This window comes from Chelmon rostratus, chromosome 18 (assembly GCF_017976325.1).
Source record: "Chelmon rostratus isolate fCheRos1 chromosome 18, fCheRos1.pri, whole genome shotgun sequence".
NCBI lineage: Eukaryota > Metazoa > Chordata > Actinopteri > Chaetodontiformes > Chaetodontidae > Chelmon > Chelmon rostratus.
Genome location: NC_055675.1, coordinates 15,023,865 through 15,036,601, shown reverse-complemented (window position 1 = coordinate 15,036,601; position 12,737 = coordinate 15,023,865). Strand labels below are relative to the sequence as shown.

Below are 12,737 nucleotides of genomic sequence, written 5' to 3'. Positions count from 1 at the left end.
TCCGTTTATTATAGTATCAGATGGAAATTTATTGTAAAACCTTAATTTGAAGCTGCCAGGTAACTGTACTGGAGCAAAGAGAACAGTATTTAAGTTTGAGTATGAAGTAGAATAAAATGCCTTATTGAGGTACACATACTTTAAGCATTGAAATAAATTAATTTGCATTGAAATAAAAGCACATATGATTAATATCTGAGTAAATGTACTTAGTTACTTCCCACCACTGATGTGAAGCCAAGTCTAATTATGAAGTATACTACATGCATTAGCCCAGTTTAGATATTTATGGGGCAGCATGTTAATATTCTACACATGGCTCACGGTTCTGTGCACACACACTCATGAACTGGCGCTTTCCTCTCTTTCACTCTCTCCCTCACCTGCTTCTGTCTTCAATATGTTGTTTTTGACATTTTATCTGATTTTAACAGTTGCTGTTCCAACTGGCTGAACCGAACGTTTTCACTTACTCAGATCTTCCATTAGGTTGATTAAGTAGATCTGGATCACGTGTGGAAGCTTTTCCTAGCAAAGAATGTGGCAGCGGGAGAATATGATATGATTCATGCTTTTGGATTGCTGTGGTTTCCATAGCACCTTTATTCAATCTCCCGCAGTTCCTGAGCAAATATTTGGTCTTTTATTCTTTGTCTGTATACATAAAAAACTTACACAGTAACTTTTAATGAATTCTGGTGAATACCAAAAGGGCATAAAAAAACAAACAACAACAACAGTATGATGGTTTAAGAACACAAATAAACAAACAAAAAGTAGCTGTCAGAAGCCGTTACAATATGAAATACAAATCCCACGATTGAAAATTAACAGACCTATACACACCTTAAGTGCCCATTCTTACAGTTTGCTTTGCAGCTTGTGCTTTGGTCCAATGTCACTGGATTGACAGTGTGTGTGCATTATTGATGAGATAAATAACACTGGGAGAGGACCTGTCTCTGGGATAGTTGGTAATAGTATAGGACACTTTTTAGACAAGAGTTAAACAAAGCAAGAGCACACATGCTTCTTTTTCCCCTCATATACAGACTGCTTTATATAAAAAGTGCATGTAATGATATACATTGAGTTGTTTACAAGTACTATATTCTCTTTCTGTGAGCTGTAATAAATTCGTAGTGGTGTCTTTTCATTGCGGCAGGCAAAAGTCTGTTTTTAAGGGCAGGAGCAGTGACGGTAAGAGCCTGCAGCAGGATGCAGAAAGGCCGCCCTTGGTAACAATGTCTCCTACTGCTCCTGTGTTACCACTTCCCAGGGATCGGTACCCCGCATTCATACCAGCCAACGAATGGATGGGGTGTACGTCGGCCAATAACGCCAAACGAAACTGGCTCCTGTCTGTATGCGCGATAAAATCCTGCAAGAGAAAGACAACACCGTTCATAGCCATTTTCTGAAATGTATCAGAAGACTTGATGCAAGAAGGAGTGAGCATGTCTGGATTTAATCATTATTTAGCGCTGTTAGCCATCATTGAGTTATTTCTCTGCTTGACTTTTTTACATTCTACAGTCTTCAAGAGCCTCCTAAATCTTAAATTATGAGGTTTAAGTGATGTTTTTCTTATGCAGCAAATCCCATGAAGACCTGATCCTGCTAACAAGTATTGCCTGTGTAGCCAAAGCCTGATATCTCTAATTCCTCTGTGCCATAGACGTCCATCCAAGTTATAAAAAGAACATATCAATGAGCCATTTTCCTCTTTGCACTGGGTGACCAATTCCTGATGATGAACATGAGCAAAGTGGTTTATTTTGAGTACACTGTCCTACTGCTTTATATACTCCTCCAAATTTGTATTAATCCGCAGCAAAAAATAGTCCCCAACAAATGCACTTAACTTTATATTTGTGGCCCATTTTGGGAACCAATGGGCGTGTAAGTACTGGTAACATCTTGTTGGTTTTGGTGTTTTCAATGGATTTTGTTGACAGTAAGAAAAATATAAAATTAGGTCAGCCTTAATCTTTATACACAAGCCGACACACAGTACTTCTCCAATACTCCAAAAAGGAATATATTCACAAGATATGCTACAGAGAAATCAAACCCAGAGGACAAAGAGTTAACAAATGTTGAAAGAATTAAATTGAGTTTTTTCTTCCGTCGCAATGTTGCTGTTAAACAGATGCATCTGAACAGGACTTGACAGAAATAGTTGCAATTTCGAGAACATGGCAAAAGCTTGGCCTTTGGTTGCCATCAGTTTAACCACTTTTTAACTTATAAAAAATATGTACAGCAAACAGCAAAACATGCAACCCAAAGTAAACACAATTTAAAAATTTGCTGCCTTAGTGATATCTAAATATTGCTGTTACAGTCGGAAGGAGAAGCAGGCGACGATGTGTGTTGAGGCGTGCACACAGGCATCTGTTTCAGAGACAACGGAGAAGCAAATCACGTTGTTGGACTGTGGGGTGAAAAGTTCGGCTAACCCGTCTACATCACAAACAAATTGATTCAACTGACAAAGATCCAGATGAAAATGAATGAAAAACAAAAGCAAAAGTCTTTGGAGGCAAAGTTTCCCCGCGTCTTTGAGGTGGACAGAAAATCATACTGCAACCACCTCCACGATAACTGACACGCCAAGTTCACTAGTTCAAGGTAGCACGTCCTGCAGAACCACGGGGTGTTTCGTATTCCAGGAATTAAGGGTGGACACACAACACTTCAGATTCAAATGTCAAACACACCAACACACACATTAGACTAATGTAACTTTGACAGAAAAATAAAGCCAACTACCGTTAAATAATGTTCACTGGGGTGGATTACTTATCTCAAGCAAGTACTCTCATTATGCACTGATTCGAACTGAAACCAGTAATTGCTAGGAAGTTATGGCATCAATCTAAGACGTTATGTTATAATTAGGAAAATGGTCGGCAGTAATGCAAAGCATGTGAGATTTGGGCTAAAACCCTGGTAGGTCCTTCAACAAGTATTCCTTTAAAAGTTATTCTGCATGTGTTTTCAGCAGAGATAAGATCAACACAGCTGGCCCACAAAGGAGCCAGAGAGAGAGATCACATGGAAAAAATGATAATAGGATAGGTCTAAATGTCACGGCCACAAATGTGCAGTGTGTGTACAATCTGTTCTTGTTTACCTTGTGCTGACGGCAGATTATTTGAGAGGTAGGCCGGGCCTGTCCTCCCGTCCCTGTAGGAGTCCACAAACTGGCAGTGGTCCTCTCCCTGGCCAAATGTATCTCCTATACTATAAAAGGGCTCTGTGGAGGGAAAAGAGGAAGCGGGTGTCACAATGAGGACATTCTCAGCTGTATAAGGTTGATTATCTGCAAAATATTCAACGTTTGCATGGAAGGAACCAAGAGAAACAGATCTTGGCTGATGATCAGAGTTAAAGTCGTCACCTCTAAGACCATCTCCCATGAAGATCTTGTATCGCAGAGAGTTACACAAAACCACGCCCACGAACTTCCTGTACCACGTCCGCTTGACGTACTGGCTGCCCTTACAGCTGCTGTGGGCTGAGTTATACTTGAAGGTAAAGGGAACCCAGATTGGTTCTCCACCTGAGGGGGAGGAACAGAGATGGAGGTGCATCATGTTGTGTTGGTAAAATAGGCATCCTCTGGTTAGATAGTAAACAGATGCTGTGATAAAGTAGCCAGAAGTCATGCAGTTTATCCATGCAGCTACATTCAGGTTATACCTTGTACCTTTGTAAAGCACTGAAGAAATCACATTACAAATCACACTTTTATGATAATCTTGATAGCAATCAGCATGTGTCACTGAGTGCTATAGACTAACTGACAGTGGAGTTTTGAGGCTGTGCAATGTTTCTGCAATAAGCTCATACTGGCTGATGTGTCGTCTTTGCTAGTGCTGTCTAAGTTATTCAGAATGACGTCAGTCGCGATCAAAGGCGCGTCACTGATGAGGAGTGAAAATCCCTGCAATTATATCCTGTCATGTTGCTTCACGGAGTGATGTCTCTCTTTAAAACCCTCGGCGCAGCTTTGGCAGGACATGGCTTGTTGAATAAGAGACGTGCGGCCGGCGTATGGACTTACCAGGTGGTCTCTCAATGAGAAGAGGATCGTCTGAAAGAAAGAATGTGATCATTTCACAAGGGAGGAAAAGCACACAGGCAGCCCTGCACAGTTTAATGTGTTCACCTGATTTCGAGCACGAAAGTGACCCATAACGCAGCGTGCATCTGGTAGTCTGCTTCTACTGCACTGATGGCTTCACATTTGAACATCTTGCATTGAAATAAAACCGGCGCGACATTTTCTCTAAGTGCTCGCATACTGCAGCGCAGCAGGAAATCTTGACTGAGGGTTTAGCTGCAGTCAATGGGACGTCTCAAAGTTTGTCTTTGCAGGTGCTGACAGGATACGCACCTGATTCAGTGACATAGGTGAGCGTTTCGCTGATTGGTCCCAAACCAAACACATTCTTGGCCTGCACTTTGAAGTAGTACCTAGATGAAAACAAACCACAGCATAAGGATTTCAAGAGAGATAAAGCAGTTAAAGTGTCCTTCTGCCAGTTTTGTTGTGACTGGGTGAAGGCGAGGAAAATGTTAATGACCATAGCAGATGACTGGGTGCATGCTTTAGTCAGGCTGATTTAAGAGTAGTCTGTTTTCTATTGGTATGAATCCAAAGTGAGTGCAGCACAATAAAATGGCTGTCTGGCTCATGTTGAAGGGAGAAGGAGGGAAGGAGAGGGGAGGGAAGGGTGGTGAGGGGAAAACGAGGCATCTAGACAAGTGGAGATTAACAGATAGGGGGAGAGGATAAGAATGAAAGACAGAAAAAGAGGAGGGAGGTGGAAAAATAAAGCACAGGGATAGATGTATGCAGAGAGAGAGAATGGATAAATGGAGTCCTCAAAAGGAATTTCTCACTCGGAGCATTACTTTATGACATACATAAGCTTTCTCAACAAAGCTGTGCAGTGAGCTCACGTTGTCTACGGGTGGTGGAGGAGATATTAAATCCTATCAGATTAAAGGCAACACTAGCCAGTGACAACGGAGAGCGTGCAAACTTTTCCACTGTCGATGGCTGACGTGTTTGTGCAAGCGCTCATTCATGCAGCGCTGCGTGAGACTGCGTGCTTTCCTTCAGCGTGCAAGGTCGCATACAGTAAGTTCATGGTCTGTCAATTCCCAGCCAAAAACTTTCGCCGCGCACAGCCACGAGGCCTGGATCCAATCACCGCAGCCACGTGACAACAGTGACCAGAATATATATCATCAGAGAGGGAAAGAGGCAGAGAGAGCAAGGCAGCTGCAGAGAGGTGACGTAATGAAAGAAGAAACTGGAGAAGCTAAAAAAAAAAAAAATGTGAGCCTGAATATAAAAACAGAGAATAGCTTACAAGATGCTACTTCAAGCCAAGCTAGCTGTTTGAAACTTCATTCAGAGCATCGCTCTTTTTTGTCTTCTCCGCAGATGAAAGTCCATGTGGCATGTACACAAATCCAGCCTGGCCATATTACACGCTCCTCAATGCACATGATCGTTCAGCCACAAGAGATGAACTAAAAAAAAAACTATTCTAAGGCGTTTAATGACAGTCATATATGTTTATACGTACATGTTTTATTCACAACAGAGCTGTATATATCCTACCCATGTGCAATTTGTGTAAAGTCTGTGAAATTCTACATAATTTTTGGCTGTATATTTTTATGGTAATTTTTCCTACAGTTTTTTTCGGCAATATATATTTTGTATACATTTTTTCTTTTATATAGTCCTTTGTATTAAATGTGCATATATAGTCAGCTTTTATTTTGTGTTTTGTATTTCTCTATTTCTGTTGTTATTTTTTCCAACTACAACATTACCTGCTACATGTAATACCCAAATTTATAAAGTCTATCTTATCTTATCTTATCTTATCTTATCTTAACTTATCTTTATTTAATCAGAGATCAATTTTGCCGACCAGTACTTCCTGGAGCCCATGGTGACATCATCAAATGTCTGGTTTTGTCCAACCAACAGAGAGAATCAATTAACTATAATGCAAGGCAAAGAAAAGCAGCAAATTCTCACATGACCATGAGACATTCTGCATTTTCGCTTGCTGATTAAACAATGACAGGCGTCTGTATACAGGGCCAGAGTTAAAAGTTTAAAAGACTTATAAGCAGAAAAACGTTTGGATCCGAGGAATACATGCGAGTGTACATACGCATGACTGTGTTTAGGACTATGTTAGCTCAGTATTTCTGGCAACCAGAAGGAGCCTCCAGCAGGGGAAATGCCAACAGTGACCTCTAAACCATCCCAGGATCAACTGTAACCACTGGAGATGCTCTGTCATGGATACAAACTGGTTGCCAGGGAGGGAAAGCCCCTTTGAACACTCTTGGAAAATGTACCCGTGCTCACAGTTCTGCTGTTTGTGTTCAGCAGCAGGTGTTTGGTGTCCTACGGCCCAAGATGAGACACCTAAACAATAGATTCATGCTTTTTTCAGGCAAAAGGGATATTTCTGTTCCTGATGAACTCACACATCTGAAACTGTTTTTCCACTAGGTAATGGTTAGATTACTTGCTAGAAGAATGCATAAATACATTTTTATGAAGGACCAGATGGGGAACGGCCACATCAGAACTTTTTGCACAGTATCTGGTAAATATGTATATATCATATGTCACAGAAGTATAAATACATACTTCATCTCAACAGATCTACGGGTGTCAGAAAAATATATGTCTGTGTACATTACTCTAGATTGCAGCCTGTCTTAAATGTATGCTACGCAGGATTTATGCATAAATAATCCCCCCCGATCATCACTTATGACCCATTAGAGATGTGTGATGGTGTATTTATCTGCAGAGATCCTGCCCTCTGCCTGTATTATCTTCTTATTTTGCTGTGGTCGGAACGTTTCTGAGCTGCGGTCTTTGGGCCGTGGTTGTGTAGCAGGTGAGGTCGGGAGTTCATAAAAAGGCAGTGACCAGGTGGCAGACTGGAAGCAGCAGGCATCCAAGAGGCAGACACATCGGCGAAATACATAGCGGGGCGAAACGCAGTGCACTTAAAAATGTTGTCCTGCATCATTTAGACTTAATGCACAATGGGAAATGGAACAAGAGTTAGGTTGTGGGTAAGAACATATCCCCACCTCTCCACATGCTAAAAGCAGATTGCATGCGTTTATTTTGAAAACCGTGACCCGTGTCTCGTAAGACAGGGTTGTGGAAACGAGCTCTAAGAACGGAAGCAGATCCGGGTGACCATATCTGCTTGTGTCAGATAATGTAGACTGGTTTTACTTTTTCAGCTTTCAGCAGTTTTACAACATGTCACTTCTGAGTGCAGATTCAAATGTGTTTCTTAACCTGCCTCCATTTAGCCAAATTGACTGACTTCACTCTGAGGATTTTCTGATTCCTTAAGCCTTGTTTTAACCAAGCAGTCCGGTTGAGTTCAGTTTAGTTTGCTACAAATTAGAATGCTTATGTACTCATTTCCATTGTCAAGGCACCAATAGAGGGTTACCCCTCTGTTGAGGTACCTAGCAAACTCATCCAGTACTTATGGTGGAGCTAAAAACGCTGCAGTCTGTTGATTGGTCAGAGAGAACCGGAGCAGCCAGAGTCATCTCATCATCTGGGCTCTGATGTAGGATTTCCCAAACCATTTTGTTTTTTTCAGCAGGCTTTTGTTCTACTGCCTGCAGCCTCAACAAACAAACCCTGTCTCCTTGTTGCAATAAGTGATGTACCGAGAAGACAGAACACAAAACATTTGATGTCCTCCATTGTGTTCTCGCTGTTTTAGGAGTAGCGTATCTAAGTGCTTAATGTGTGTGTGTGCAGCCAGTGTGTGATTGAGCTGCAGAAAAGCAACGGTGTATGCGAGCGGAGCAGAGGAAAAGGTTAGCAGTCAGATGTCAGTCTGGCAGTAAATACACAGTGTGTCAATTAGTAAATGCTGCAGCTTCTCAAGACCTAGAAAAGTCTTGTCTGTTGTTTCCCAACTGCTGGAAAAGTCAAAGGGGGTCAGCCACAAAGCCCCGGCAACAACCTTGTTTACATTTAGAGCACTGTCTGCGGTGGAAATGTCAAACAGATACAGGGTTTAGGTAGATACAGATGGGGGTTAGGTACAGATTTCAATACTGAAAGTGTTTGGTGAAAATGCGGCTTTGCACAAACATGAACTGCTGTGATCAGCCTGCTATCACAACTTGCGGCATGTTCCCACATAAACACTGGATAAGACCAAGAGACACATCAGCATGCATACATGAACCCACACACAAACGAGACGTGTATTCTGCGCAACATGTGATGACGGGATAATGATATAAATACTGCCAAACAGAGATAAACACTCCCGAACCACAGCCAAGCACCTGCACCCGAGGGGTCAACCTGCCCATAAACATCAAATGCAACGTCAGAGTGAGGCATCTTGTCTGAAGGTTCGGGTTCTTGTTTTCTATGACTCGCTTGTCTGAGATGATCCTGTGAATCACTGAAAGCGTTGTGCATGCGCTCTCTAAGCATGTGGATGGTATGCATGCACACACAATGACATAAACACACGCCAGGTGGTTATGTGTTACCTTGAGTTGGGTTTGAGATTCTCCACAGGCAGGTGTGTCCCGCTGGAGGCTCTAGTGGACCATCTGTTGTTGAGGACATCATCGTATGAAGCACTGTGGACCATGTAGCCTGCAGGGAACCATGCAAAACAAATGGCAGAGCTAAAGTCTGGTTCACTGTAGCAGTTATTTAGCAGATATGCAACTTTTAAATCAATACCATTCTCATATCTGTAAGGTAAATATGAAGCTGCCACCAGCAGGTAGTTTAGCTTAGCACAAAAAGTAGAAACAGGGGGAAACAGCTAGCCTGGTTCTCGCCAAAGGTAACTACAGCTGTGCAGCTTTTTTGCTTTATCAGTCTTGACTCACTTGACGCACGACTATTTATAAAGTATCAACTTTCATTTAGTTTTTGCGTAGGTGGTCTCCCATTTGCTGAATACAAACAGCAGCGCTGGCATTTTCTGTAATTCGTGCTGACTGTCCTCCAACCTGCCTGTCTCGCTGTCTGTTTTCTTCTTCTTCTTCTCAGTCACGCAGACTAATCCTTAGAATCCGGCGAGCAACCTCAGGTCACGCGGCTCTTCATCACTCATTTTAAAACTATGGAGAACCGCTCCATCAAACTACCAGCTATTTCTATTGGACTTTTGAGTTTGACTTTCCATTTTTACTGGAGCCACACCAACAGAGCTGGCTGCTGACAGGAGAGAAGGGAAATACTAGCTACTTTGTTTTTCTTCTTTTGGGTTTTTATTCCTTCCCCATTCTACATTGTTAAACCAATGGTTTGACAGAATTAGACTCTTGCCTCTGCCATCTGCCTCTGTACTCCTTTCCTACCTAATACATTAAATGTTTCCCAAAGAGTTGGTCTTTTGAGCCAAATGCAAGGCTCATAATACTCAATGAATAATGTGTATGTTTTGCCCAAAAGCTTTAAGCAAAAGGTCCTCAACAATGAATCATAGTGAATGGAAACAGCAGTTTGGCTCAGGTAAGAGCTCCTTCCAATGTCCTTCATCTCTCGAGTCCACTTGTCTGCAGCTGTTTCCATCCACTTGTTTGGAAAGCCCTGACCCAGAACTCGTAAGACATGGTTGTGCAAACACGCCCTGATAACTAAAACAGCACCTTGTGATCGTATCTGCATGTGTGAACTGTACCTGCATACATGTGTGGATCAAATGTCTGCTTTATTTACGGTACATGTCTTTGCAATACTGTAGTCAATAAGGGAATTCACCTAAAAAGTTAGCTTTCACAGACTTTCGGCTGATTTGTCTTTAATATCGAACAGCACAGAAATGCTACATCAGCATCACAACACGCATTAGTTGCTGGAATGCAACGTGGTATGTAAGATAAAACAAACTCACACAGAAGGTATTCGAAATGGGAGAAAATTGTGATTACATCTCCAGGCAAATTAAGGTAGAGAGGAAACTTCAAGGAGCACAGATGGAAAGAAAGAGAGGAAGAAAACACCAGTGACAGTACAGACAATCTATCTGTTTTACACATCAGAGGATGGACCAACCCACAGCATGACCAAGAGCTTGTGTTTTCCTGCCAAAGACAACACACTCCCTCACTAGCTGGCCCGACTGCTACCTCTGATAGTCCACCATGCCTCATGTGCAAGGCTGTTATCTTCAGTCTCTTCTCTGTCCCTGTTTTTTTCCATGTGTCACTTTCAAGGGTCATAGGAATTTTGGATTTCTCTGGCTAACTCGGTCAGAGCCCAGGGGCCCTATTACATGTGTTGAATACAGCCTGTTTTTTCATGATTTATTCACAATAAACTATGGGAGCGAGTTCTTAAAATCTGAGTCATGAGGGATGCTGGTAAGATATTAAAGGCATATCCTAAACCACAACAGATGAAAGGTTGATGAAACTGTGTCACAATATATCTTTAGTGTAGTTTTAAGGCGGCGCAGTGAAATGTTGGGTGGACTGCAACAAATCAGACCGTCAGCAACACAAAACAAAAAGTAGTCCTCGTCAACTGAATATGGAGTCACAAAATAACAGAGTATTATCACAACCTTTTTTAGTGCCCTCTCACAAAGATATTGCACCAATCAAATACCAGATATAGACATTAAGTGCATCTCCATCCACCTCCTTTAATGCAAGTTTTCTATTTGCATAAAAAAAAAACTGTCAAAAAAAAAGTTGAAATTGAAGCAGACTTTGGGAATAAATCATGATTTGAAGCATGTGACCTAATGGTTGCCCAATCTTATATTTGGAAAATTTGACCATTGTACATTTCAGTCAAAACACACACTGAGGATATATGTATATGCTCATTTCTTAGCAAAACAAACTTTTGGAGAAGCGTTTCTTACCTGACACCATGTCATCTTTTAGTGGGCGGGCCCAGTCCAGGATGATAAATGAGTGGCAGCCCTCCATGGCGACCACGGTGAAGTTATGTGGCTTGTTTTTGGGAGGCTGTCTCTGATTGACTGTAAGGCTGTCCTTCTCAATCAGGTCTTCTAGGACGTCGACCTGAAGATACTCCAAAGCCTCCGTCAGGGAGCAAGGAGCGCCTGGGTCCTTTCGGATGTAGTTCACATAGGGAGCTGATGGCAGGAACAAGTGATGGAAAGGAACCAGATTATTCAGATACATCATTTCCTCATGTAGGCAATTTAAAATAAGTTCAAATATTTATCTTGTTTTATTTCTGATAAATCATGGAGCTTAATAGGACAATCTTAGATAGACACTTCTACTTTTACCAATCATACTTATCAACTAATTTTATCAGCCCTATTCAGTCATTTTGAAATAATTTGGAGTTTGCTGGTCGCTCATGTGGCTGTCCCTTATCACTCCTTTGCTTCCTCTCCTTCCCCTCTGCCTTTTTCGTTGGTTTTCAATGACTCTAGAAATTCCAGCTGGACCTACAGCTGTGAATACTTCAGATATCCCACAATTCCTATTCTGACTGCGAATTGGAGGGAACCACTGGGGCCTGGAGTCGCTCCCACCCCAGATGACTGGCCCTCTGCGCAGGCCAAGAGTCTAACACGTGTCAGCATCTACACATCAACACAGTCTACGAGGCTGTGCGGGTTTAGGTTACAAGCTCCTACTGTATGTGTATACACAGTCATATAGCTTACGTATTATGCATTCATACAATGAAACACTTGCTCTGTCGTCAAGGTGAGCAGATTTACAGTACGTGTCTGTCTATACACAGCGGGCTTGTAAGACACGGCATCCACATGGCCAGGATCTGTGCAGGCTCATGCGCGCAGAAGGTCCAGATGTCTTGCTCTGCTCATGTGTTCATTTTTACACAGAGAAACGCTGTGTTCTTCTGCTTGTTTGAAAAACCGAATCCAAAAGCACTCGGAAACTGGCGTGTGTGAGCCTGAAGTGGATCAAATGTCACTGGCAAACAGCATCAGAACAGTCCACATAATGTCAGCTCTAATATCTGTCTAGTAAGGCATGAATTGGCATTCTGATAGTCCAAACATCCTGGTACTCATTTTCTAGTCCGATGTGGCAAACACCATCCATCTGGATCTCACTGTAAAGCAGATTCACACAACTGCTAAGAATTATTAGTTAATACTATTTGTCCCACGTCTGCCTTGGGCAGATTCATTCAAACAAAACCATGCCTGTACAGATAAAGAGACAAAGGGGAAGTCCCTGTCAGACAGTTCATGCAAAGCATGTCAGTAAACTGGCAGGCTTCTGAAGTGGACCTAAAATATATTAAACTAAAAAATAGGAAAGCGGATGTCTCCACATTGAGCCAACATAGCCTTCTCTGTTGTGCTGCGGTCAGCAACCTTAACTTTTATGATTTCCACCGCTTTTCTCCTCTTGTCTGTTTTCTATCTCAGGGAGAGTAATGGCTTTCAGATGGATCTACGAGAGGTGGGTGATCACAGGATAGTCATTGTTTACCAAGATAGATGGTGTCCAGAGTAAGTCATGTTCCGCTGTTGCTTCTGGAGCAGATGATCCTGATAGTTCTGACATTGCACTGATAAAGACACAGCCATAAATCTAGCCTTTTAAAAGGTTTCTAACAAAGATCGATATAAATAACAGTGACGCGTTGCATTTAATCTGTCAATAAATGATAGTGAAGCCATTAGTCAATGTTTTATCCA

At 42.0% G+C, this 12,737-nt stretch overlaps 1 protein-coding gene across 1 annotated transcript in view; it reads right to left on the bottom strand.

Annotated features, from left to right (window-relative positions):
* Positions 1 to 391: 391 nt before the first annotated feature.
* The window catches only part of fndc1 (fibronectin type III domain containing 1), a 35,982-nt gene continuing 23,636 nt past the window's right edge, over positions 392 to 12,737 (bottom strand). The window contains exons 17-23 of the mRNA XM_041958932.1: positions 10,944 to 11,180; positions 8,605 to 8,713; positions 4,406 to 4,485; positions 4,073 to 4,102; positions 3,407 to 3,568; positions 3,140 to 3,262; positions 392 to 1,381 (exon numbers count right to left, since the gene is read on the bottom strand). Coding sequence (XP_041814866.1) covers positions 1,266 to 1,381; positions 3,140 to 3,262; positions 3,407 to 3,568; positions 4,073 to 4,102; positions 4,406 to 4,485; positions 8,605 to 8,713; positions 10,944 to 11,180 — 857 coding nt within the window. The 3' untranslated portion in view covers positions 392 to 1,265. The remainder of the gene's footprint in view (positions 1,382 to 3,139; positions 3,263 to 3,406; positions 3,569 to 4,072; positions 4,103 to 4,405; positions 4,486 to 8,604; positions 8,714 to 10,943; positions 11,181 to 12,737) is intronic.